This window comes from Sinocyclocheilus rhinocerous, unplaced genomic scaffold, assembly GCF_001515625.1.
Source record: "Sinocyclocheilus rhinocerous isolate Xijiao unplaced genomic scaffold, SAMN03320098_v1.1 scaffold1333, whole genome shotgun sequence".
NCBI lineage: Eukaryota > Metazoa > Chordata > Actinopteri > Cypriniformes > Cyprinidae > Sinocyclocheilus > Sinocyclocheilus rhinocerous.
This window is the reverse complement of record NW_015625783.1, coordinates 73,656-84,667: the sequence shown is the minus strand read 5'-3', so window position 1 is coordinate 84,667 and position 11,012 is coordinate 73,656. Positions and strand designations below refer to the sequence as shown.

Sequence of the window (11,012 nt, the reverse complement as noted above, 5' to 3'; positions counted from 1 at the left end):
CTGGTGTCTTGGCTTTCCATGCCTTTTTTCAGTAAATTCAGTAAATGTGTTCAATACTTTTCCCCTGTGTCATTCCATTTTATTAAACAGAACTTGCTTATTTGTTTTATTTGTTTTGTTGTATGGATTACTTGGGTTGTTACCGACATCTGGAGAAAATTTCATGTCAACAGCACCTTTAGAAATATATTTACTGAGAAAAATGGTGACGTGTTCAATACTTATTTTACCCGCTGTACAAGAAAATGAGGCTGGGCCAAGATGGCGCTGTGAACGGATGGAACATTCGAGCTCTCAGCATCAAACTCAGTTAATTAGGATAAATTAGTCATCTGAAAGATCTTTCACATTGAGCAAAACTGTACAGTATTTTGGCATATCTTTTACATCATTACGTTAAAGCAAAATGCCTAAATCTGCAAAAAAAAACGACCAAGTGCTGTTAGCAAAGCAGCAAACAGTGATGGCTAACACTGATCATGATTATGAAGATGGGATGATTCATGATCTGCAGAAAAAAGTGGCTTGAGGCAGGGGAACAAAATTCACATTATTTTTTTAATTTAGAAAAGCGGAATTTTGTTTATAACACCATTAGTAAATTAAATATTAATGGGGTTATAACGGATGATCATACAGTAATTTCTCAATATTGTAGTGAATTTTATAAAAATTTGTATACATCTAGTTACTCTCAGGTGTCAGCCTATGCCTTTTTGAATTCGTTGCAGATTAAACCTATTAATAGAACTGAAAAGGAACATTGTGATAGACCTGTTACAATTTGCGAGCTGATGGATGCAATTAATCATTTGAAAAATTCCAAATCACCAGGTACTGATGGTTTGACATCAGAGTTCTATAAATTATTCTCCAAGGAATTGGCTCCCTTTCTTTTAGAGGTTTTTGTTGAAAGCATCAAAAAAACAGTGTCTTCCACCCACTTTAACACAAGGTTTATTTGTATTGCTTCCCAAACCAAATAAAGACACAGTATATTGATAATTGGCGCCCTATTTGTTTATTAAATAATGATTATAAACTGTTGGCCCAAATTTTAGCTAGAAGATTGAAAACAATTTTGGATTCAGTAATTGATGAATCACAATCGGGATTCATGAAAAATCGTCACATAACAAATAATATATGATTCGTTTTGGACATTTTGGATTATTCAGATCTGATTAATGATAATGGCTTTATATTATTTTTAGACTTTTGTAAAGCATTTGATTCTATAGAACATCAGTTTATCCTTGATACTCTATAAAGAAATTTGATTTTGGTAATTTTTTTTCTACAACAATTGAAACTCTTTACAAAAATGGCAACTGTTCTATAAAGTTATTTAATGGTACTTCCCCTAGATTTTATATTTCTAAAGGAATTAGGCAGGGGTGCCCAGTATCTCCATACCTCTTTTTGTTAGTAAGTCAGCTGAAATTAAGGACTTAAAAGAAAAGTTGGGCTCCATTGAAAGACATGTAGAGATAAGTGAACAATCTACTCTGACCTGCATGAATCATGTGGTAGACATGGAGCGTTACAGCAGGAGATGGAACATGAAAGTGCACGGCATCCCGGAAGCGGTGAAGGAGAATGTTCGCGAGGAGGTGATTCGTATTTGTCAAGAAGTGTTACCGCAAGAAAGAGAGCAGTTGTCAGCTGCGATTGATGTAGCGCACCGGTTGGGATCCAAGCGTGTGAATGAGTCAAGGCCTCGAGCTGTCATCGTTCGCTTCGCTGTGAGGAGATACAGGGAAGCCGTGTGGAAAGCTGCGAAAAACAGCCCGTTTCTTCGAGATCATGGCTTGCGTTTCACCGAAGATTTAACGAAGGAGGACAGAGATTCCAGGCAGAAATTATGGCCTTTGATTAAAAAGGCACGAGAAGAGGGTAAATCTGCATACTTTGTTGGAGGCCGAGGTTTTATTGACGGCGTGGAACTGTAAAAGGAACCTAAGCATGTTGTGGTCCACTTGGAAATTTAGGTTAGTCATTTCATTTTACTAGTGAAAGTGGCCAACAGAAACTATACTCTTGCTGCTAATTTGCTTTCAAGGGGAAAACTTCCAATTGAAAGGTTATTGATCAGTTATCCTTGTTAATATATATATTTTTTTAAAGGTGCTGATCTCGGCTCAACCTGAGTTTTAGTTTCTTATATTTATCCAGAGGTTGACTTTATACAGTATATATATATTTTTTCAATTTGTTCTGTTAATCTGTTCAATTTATCTATTTTCTCTTTTAACGCTAGGGGGCTGCGTAATAATATTAAAAGAAAAGCACTGTTTTTATTTGCTAAACAACACAGGTCTGATTTCTGTTATATACAAGAAGCTCATTCGGTTAATGATGATCGCAAATTTTGGAATGCTCAGTGGGGTAATTCAATATGGTTTTCCCATGGTTCTGAACATTCAGCTGGGGTAATAACACTTAAGAATAGATTTAATGGTGAAGTTGTGCAGTCTGTAAGTGATCCTGAAGGTCACTTTGTTTGTCTGTTACTCAATTGTAATATGTTTATTATTACAGCTAATGTTTATGGGTACAACAGGAAACCAGAGAATGATAGTCTTTTGGGGGCTGTAGGGAACACCTTTAAAGTTTGGTTGGACAAATATCCAAATGCTTATATAATAATGGGAGGGGATTTTAACATTATTCAGGACTATGCTACAGATAAATGGCCACCAGGTCGATCAAATTCAATAAATATTAATCTATAAAATTTTATGGATAAATTTAATCTAAAAAATATCTGGAGAGTTAAACACCCTAATGACATAGCCTTCACATGGAGTAACAAGTCAGGCTCTAATCTATCCAGAATAGACTATTGGTTAATTTCTGAAAGTTTTGATAAAGATGGGGTAGAAGTAGATATTTTACCTACTCCTTTAACAGATCATAAAGCCATCTATATAAATGTGAACCTGCACTCCAAAAACCATAATGCAAATATTTCATATTGGAAACTTAATAATTCCCTCTTGCTGCATAATGAGGTCCAAAAGAAAGTTAAAGATTTGATTTGTAGGTTTTGGTTTAAAGCTAAACTGGAAAATGCCTTTGGGAAAAATTGGGAACTTCTAAAGTTTGAAATTGGCAAATATATGAGAAAGTATGGTTCCTTTATGGCCAAAAGTAAACGAGCTGAAGAAATTAGAATAATAACAAGAATAACAAATTTGTCTCAGAGACATCCAGACTCTCTTTTAGAGGATGAAAAACTAGAAATGGCTGAGTTATCAAGTAAACTAGATGATTTGTATAAGAAAAAAGCTGAAGGTGTCTTTATTCGTTCCAGAAAAAAGTGGCTTGAGGCAGGGGAACAAAATTCACATTATTTTTTTAATTTAGAAAAGCGGAATTTTGTTTATAACACCATTAGTAAATTAAATATTAATGGGGTTATAACGGATGATCATACAGTAATTTCTCAATATTGTAGTGAATTTTATAAAAATGTGTATACATCTAGTTACTCTCAGGTGTCAGCCTATGCCTTTTTGAATTCGTTGCAGATTAAACCTATTAATAGAACTGAAAAGGAACATTGTGATAGACCTGTTACAATTTGCGAGCTGATGGATGCAATTAATCTTTTGAAAAATTCCAAATCACCAGGTACTGATGGTTTGACATCAGAGTTCTATAAATTATTCTCCAAGGAATTGGCTCCCTTTCTTTTAGAGGTTTTTGTTGAAAGCATCAAAAAACAGTGTCTTCCACCCACTTTAACACAAGGTTTAATTGTATTGCTTCCCAAACCAAATAAAGACAGACAGTATATTGATAATTGGCGCCCTATTTGTTTATTAAATAATGATTATAAACTGTTGGCCCAAATTTTAGCTAGAAGATTGAAAACAATTTTGGATTCAGTAATTGATGAATCACAATCGGGATTCATGAAAAATCGGCACATAACAAATAATATACGATTAGTTTTGGACATTTTGGATTATTCAGATCTGATTAATGATAATGGCTTTATATTATTTTGTAAAGCATGTAAAGCATTTGATTCTATAGAACATCAGTTTATCCTTGATACTCTATAAAGAAATTTGATTTTTTTTCTTTTTTTTCTACAACAATTGAAACTCTTTACAAAAATGGCAACTGTTCTATAAAGTTATTTAATGGTACTTCCCCTAGATTTGATATTTCTAAAGGAATTAGGCAGGGATGCCCAGTATCTCCATACCTCTTTTTGTTAGTAAGTCAGCTTCTTTCCTCTCATATTAAATCAAGCCCACTGAGAGGTATCACTATTGTTGATAGAGAGATAAAAATTACACAATTAGCAGATGACACTACACTTTTTATTCAAAATGAGAATCAGATATCTGTGGCAATTGATCTAATTGGCGAATTTTCAAGAGCATCTGGGGTATACTTAAATTTGACTAAATGTGAGCTAATGGCCATAAAGGAATGTCTCGAAACTAGCTATTCCCTTAAAAACGAAACTAGTGTTCCCTTAAAGAATGAGGTTCGATATCTTGGAATATTGATAACCAAAGACCAGAAAAGAAGGTGCTTGCTAAATTTAGTCCTATTATTGAAAAAACAAAAAAAAAGTTAAATCATTGGCTAATAAGAGACCTCTCTTTAAGGGGTAGAGTTTTAATTACAAAGGCAGAGGGTATTTCTAGACTTATTTATGCAGCAATGGCTTTACATCTTGATAAAAAAAACTATGTAAAGAAATTGACAAAATATTGATTGACTTCATTTGGAAAAATAAAATACATTACATAAAGAAGACAGTTATTATGAATTCATATGAAAATGGTGGCTTAAATGTTTATTTTTTTGTTTAAAGGTTAATTGGCTTAAACAAATTGTTACAAATCCTAATTCCATTTGGTGTTTTATTCCCTCCCATATTCTATCAAAATTTGGTGGTATAAATTTTTTTCTTAGCTGCAATTATAATATTGATAAAATACCAGGAAAACTAGCTGAATTTCACTGTCAGGCCTTTTTATCATGGTCTTTGATCCACAAGCACAATTTTTCACCTCATAGGTACTATATATGGAACAATATGGATATTATATAAACACAAATCGCTTTATCTAAAACACTGGTTTGATAAAGGCATCATATTGGTGGATCAGTTATTTAATTTTAATGGTTTTCTTTTTACTTATGGTGAGTTTTTGGCACATTATAAGATTCCTGTTACACCAGGAGACTATGCCAAAGTTTTTGGGGCTATTTCTCCTGAAGTTTGTATGTTATTTGGACATCGGACAAGAACAGTAACATCCAACAGTGGTCTCTGCCTAATATAATAAGTTCTTATATAGGTAACATCTGTTTTTCTCTTAAATCACACAACAGTTCCGTAAGAGCTTTATTTCAACGAGACATTGTGTCTTTGCCTTATGTTTATTCATACTGGAATCGCCTGACAGACAATATTGTTTGGAAAAAGGTTTGGTTAATACCTAATCAATATTTAATTACAAACAAGGTTAAGGAAGTATCATTCAAAATTATACACAGGATTTACCCAGCCAAATATTATTTGGTAAAATTTAAATCTGATATTGATTTTAGTTGCTCCTTTAGTGCCCTGAAACTGTGGTACATTTGTTTTGGCATTGCTCTTTCGTAAAACTATTTTGGCAAAATGTATGTAATTTTATTGTACAAAATATTGATAATCATTTTGTTTTGTTATGGAAAGATGTATTATTTGGTATATTGGAGGAAAGCAAAGAAAAGCACAGTCACGTTTACATGATAAATCTTATTTTTTTTACATGCAAAATTTCATATTCACAAATGTAAGTTCTCATGCAAAAAACCTTGTTTTTTTTCTTTTAGGAAGGAAATGGAGCATTATACTGATACTATACGATTTTCTATGAAACAAAAAGCAATTAAAATGGTGAAAGTTTGTAAACGTTTTAATATTTTTATATAAATTTGTATTTGTATACAGCCCCTCTAGTGTGAAATTTGTTTATTTCATGTAGTTTATTGTTTATATCATGTATAGTGTTTGTCATATACATGTATTTCGATCTTGTTAATAAAAACAATAAAAAATACAAAAAAAGATAGAAAAAAAGAAAAGAAAATGAGGCTATACTGCCACCATGTGTTTCTGATGAGAACAGCAACTTATATTAATCACTGTGCAACATAAGAAATGTGAATTCAGTAGTTGTCCCAAAATGAAGAGTACAGCCTCTTCTGAATATTTTTAGCACATTCATTCCTACGCACCTGCAAGTTTCTTCTGGAAGTCATACTTTGTAACAGAGGAGATATAATCAGGATTGGCCTGGTTCAGCACACACAGCGACCATACCACGTCTGTTTTCAGGAAAGGCTCTAAATTCTGAAAGGAACCTTCCAAAGCTTTGTGTACCTATAGCCACACAAAAAAAAACACATTACATACATGCATATCTATATACATCTATATATCACTCTTATTGGTTACCTTTTGGTAAAACTCCTCTCCTTTGCCGAGTTGGAAGTTGAGTTTGGCGAAAGATATGAGGAGATTACACACCTGCAGAGTGCTGTAGTTTTTACTATTACTCACATAGTGCTGAAAAACAACAGAGAGGGGAAAAATAATAATCAAACTAAATATAAGGTTGCCTTCAAGGAAAGTATAATTTACTTGGTGGTTTGGATTTGATAAGAAATGATTCTAACCTGAGCAAAACCTTCAAATAGAGGCAAGTGCAGCCACTTGAGAAAGGCTAGAGACTTGGCACAGCGGGTTACGTTGAGGGAACTCAGTTCTGATAACCTAGGCAATAGCTCTGCCGCAATTCTCTGGAGCACTTGTGTCTGATGAAAATTCAGCTTACCTTTTATTTAGAGAAAAATGAGAACACAATTACATTTTTAGAGTTATTTATAAGTCTAGACAAAAAAACTGTTTAATGAGCTTAACTGGAAAAAAAAAAAAAATCTCACTGACCATAAGCGTATGCAATGTCAAGCAGCAATGGTGTTTTCAGTTCAAAAGAGGGTTTCTGGTTCAGGTGGTATGAGAGAGCACGTAACAAAGGAACGGCCCGTCTGTTTTGAGAGGCCAGTGCAAATGCCACTCTCCGGATATCCTCTGCGCTGAAGCTCTCTGCCAACTCCAGAGCCTAGAAAGCATAAGATACAGTTCAGTGTTTGACAGTCAAGTTACACAAGCCTAATGCAACATAACGCAATTTCAAAAGTGTGTTCAAATATGTTTGGTTGACTAGCTGGCTAAAGGTGTTTGTGTGTGTGCACTCACTTTGTCCTCCAGTTTGTCCATGAGAGAGGGGGTGAAAAGCGAAGCGCGGCCCATGAGAATGCTGACGGTACGACTGTCACACAGCTCTGTCCAGCGCAGCTCCAGTTGTTTCAGCAGGGCTGTGGTAAGCGCTTCATTTTCATACCTTTCACAACACAAACAACAACATTATGAGAACAGACCAGCTACTTACTGGACCAACTACAGCATCAAGAACTTAAGAAACTTTTAAGAAAAAAGATCGATGTAGGTACTCATTCATATCAGTTCCTTTCAAAGCAGACGCATACAAATGCTCAAAAGTTTGGGGTCGATAAGATTTTTTTTGTTAAGAAGTCTCTTCTGCTCAGGAAGACTGCATTTATTTGATCAAAAATACAGTGAAACAGTAATATTGTGATTTTTTTTTTTTTACATTTTAAAATAACTGTTTTGTGTTTTCATATATTTTGAAATTTATTTTTTTCCTGTGATGGCAAAACTGAATTTATCATCATCATTGCTCCAGTCTTTAGTGTTACATGATCCTTCAGAAATCATTACTGATTTGGTGTTCAAGAAACATTTCCTATTATCAATATTACAAATGTTGTGCTGCTCAATACTTTTGTGAAACCATGATACCTATTTTTAGGATTCTGAGAGAACAGAAAGTTCAAAAGAAAAGCATTTATTTGGGAAAAAAATATTTCAATATAAAATTCTTTACACACGTTTTATCAATTTAATGCATCCTGACTGCATAAGTGTTAATTTCTGCAAAAAAATATCTTACAGAGCCCAAACTTTTAAACTGTAATTGTATCATTTAATATAATTATTTAATAGAAATCAAATAAATTCTAAAAAAATATATATGATAGGGATATGAAAAAAAAAATAATTCAGCTAGTTGGTCAGATATATGAACGACTAGTCAGTATTAAGGAAGTTCTGTATGATTAGTCAGATTCATATCCACCAGAGCAATGAATATAGGTGTCATCACACACAAAAAAAACATTTTAATTAGCCTGTCTGCATGTATATTAAAATTGTACAGCTAATACAAAAATCTGAAAAAAAAAAGTCAACCCCTATAATCAACTAGTTTATAATTTCACTGACTTTTAGTCATCCCTAAAATGTTACATTTTAAATTATCATGCGGTAATAATTCCATTAATTAGAATCAAGCTTTGTCAAGCATGTGAATCCCACCCTCGTCTTCGCTGAAAGGCTACCCAGTCCACCAGGTAGGCCAGGTGACGGTATGTGAGGCGCCGGATCCTCCAGAGCACTTCATTCTGGATGGAGCGGAGTAGAGGGGCATCAGAAGGGAGACCCAACATAGTGAGAGCACGTAGAAGACCCACCAGAGATCCATTCCACACTGAGGACACCTGTGAGAAAACAACAACAAAGATAATCTTCTACTGTCTTGATATCAGTGACAAGTGGACTTTCAATTCAATCTTGGTTACCTGAGATTGTACAGTCTCCAGCATGCTCTCGCAGCGCGGATCCTGCAGGATTCCTTCGCCACCCTTCTCCATGACCCGCAGGTTCAGCTGGACTAGACACCTGGCAGCATCGCTGGCAGATCCGCCATGTTCTGCCCACAACTGAAGCACTTCCTCTGGGGTGGATGCCTTTTCAACAAGTCGGACTAGTTGCGCTTGGTCATATGGAAAAACCGTCTCCTCCATCCTAGCCAGTTCATTGCCCTGACAGAGGTGCCTAGCAGAAGGTCGGGTCCAAGACAGGGACATCAGGCACACTGGCTCTGTCTGGTGGACTGTGGAGGTCTGTAGTCGGGCTGAGGCTGTGGCAGCCTGAGGGCAGCGAGGAAATAATCGCGTCCATCTGCACAGCAGCCTGGTGGTCATTTTGAAAAGGGCACTTCCTGTATTCTTCCTGTGGTGTTTTGCATTTAAAAATTAAATTATTTTACTAGCACTGTTGCTTTCAAAAAATTAAAAAAAGAGTACTGGGCTTCAACACTCTCCGAATATACTGAGTCTAACCACGATATAAAGATCTGTCAAATGTCTAAATTACCTGGCTGTCTGTCATGGGTTAAAGTGTATTCTGACCTTGCCGATTTGGGCAGGCGCCGCAATAAGCTTACGAAACTGTCAACATTATAAGCAAGCTTTTTAGGCAGCCCAGTAAACACTGATACAGTTCAATAAACATGTTTTAGCGAAACTGAACTGGACTTCGCTGTCACCACCGGTAGAGCAAATATTGCTTTCTTACCTTGTCAAATCAGCTTTTATAACAGCGGCGACGACATTCACATGGAGGAACGATCTGTAGGAGTCGCGGAGGTTTTGCGTCAGTCCGCTGGAAAACCGCGGACTTGGCAACACTGCGAAGTTGCGCAGGCGCTGTGAGGGGGAAACAGGGAAACTGAATTCACCGGAACACCGGCAACGTGATTTAAACAACGCATCGTGATTTGTCCGCATGCCTACGCGTTACAAAGAGAAACTATGCATGAATGGGGGTCAGTTTCCTTTGCAGATAATGTAAATTTCGAAATGCCTTGTACATGTATTACTGCAATTTTAACAACATATTTTGGATTTTATTTTTACTTGTATATCCACACTTTCAGTTACTTTGGAAATACCTGCTGCGTGAATTTGGTGACCAAAGAAGCAAAAGCAATTTTACCTTATTAATCTTATATTCATTTTTAGCAATTTTCAAGTCAAAAACATAAATTCACAGGTTGAAATAAATAAATAAATAGTAATACCAATTTTATTCATCTGAAATTAAAACACTTAATATGTACAGTCAAGTACATTTATTTATTTATTTTAGTATTTCAATTCATTTTAAATGATCAGTGTTGAATAAGTTACTCTAAAAAAGTAATTAATTACTAACTAATTACATCTTCAACAGGGTAAGTAGATTATTAATTACTTTCTCTAAAATGTATTGCATTATTTATTATTAATTAGTTCCTAAATCTCATATCAACCTCGACCAGTTAAACAATAGGCTACAAGGATAGACATGAAACTGCTCTTTTAATTATTTCAAATAATATAAAATTGCATAAGTTATTCTTGAGTTTGCCTGTGTATGAACATATTATAGCCAACACGTGTTACACATAAGGAGAAGATTTCTCTGTATGTTGCCTCGTAGGCCTACTTACCTTTCTGAACCTATATACTGTATATGAACCTCAGTTACGGCGGGGAGCGCGGGGCACAAAGTAACGCGGGGTTAGTTGTAACACACGTGGTTTGAATATTTCCACACATGCTAGCATAACAAAAATTATGGTATTTACTAGTTACATTTCAACACTATATAGAGAAAAAAGTGCGCTAAAATTCAAAAATATTTTGAAGATATCGCTGAACATTTATTTTACCATAGTAAAAGTAAATTTCTGGCTTAAGTAAAATTTTCATCTCAGTGTTTTGTATTCATTTAAATGAGGCAAATCTGCTAGTATTTTAATCCCCAATCTGTTATTTATCGGTTTAGATAGTGTTTTAAAATTTTTTTTTTTTTTTTTTAAATCCTACGCTAACTAGCAGAAGACCAATTTTAAATTCCAGTAGCGCAGATCCAGTTGCGCAGATGGGGCACGTTGTAACACTGCATTACAATGTGCTATTCTATGACATTCTATGACAATGTAATTTACACTATTTATTTTAATTGATTTGAATGAGAAACCACGAGGAACAGGTGAATAAAGACTGACAGTCAATGTTTA

General features: G+C 34.9%; 1 protein-coding gene and 1 long non-coding RNA gene across 2 annotated transcripts in view; one reads left to right on the top strand and one right to left on the bottom strand.

Annotated features, from left to right (window-relative positions):
* Nucleotides 1–8,529, top strand: part of LOC107706018 (uncharacterized) — a 20,231-nt gene extending 11,702 nt beyond the window's left edge. Inside the window, exons 2-3 of the long non-coding RNA XR_001636124.1 lie at nt 7,295–7,406; nt 8,452–8,529. This is a non-coding gene — a long non-coding RNA (uncharacterized LOC107706018). The remainder of the gene's footprint in view (nt 1–7,294; nt 7,407–8,451) is intronic.
* The window catches only part of LOC107706009 (protein TBRG4-like), a 20,781-nt gene extending 11,162 nt beyond the window's left edge, over nt 1–9,619 (bottom strand). Inside the window, exons 1-8 of the mRNA XM_016509568.1 lie at nt 9,524–9,619; nt 8,746–9,178; nt 8,483–8,664; nt 7,283–7,427; nt 6,971–7,145; nt 6,700–6,857; nt 6,479–6,589; nt 6,259–6,403 (exon numbers count right to left, since the gene is read on the bottom strand). Of these exons, the coding sequence (XP_016365054.1) occupies nt 6,259–6,403; nt 6,479–6,589; nt 6,700–6,857; nt 6,971–7,145; nt 7,283–7,427; nt 8,483–8,664; nt 8,746–9,150 (1,321 nt within the window). The 5' untranslated portion in view covers nt 9,151–9,178; nt 9,524–9,619. The remainder of the gene's footprint in view (nt 1–6,258; nt 6,404–6,478; nt 6,590–6,699; nt 6,858–6,970; nt 7,146–7,282; nt 7,428–8,482; nt 8,665–8,745; nt 9,179–9,523) is intronic.
* Between the last annotated feature and the right edge of the window lie 1,393 nt (nt 9,620–11,012).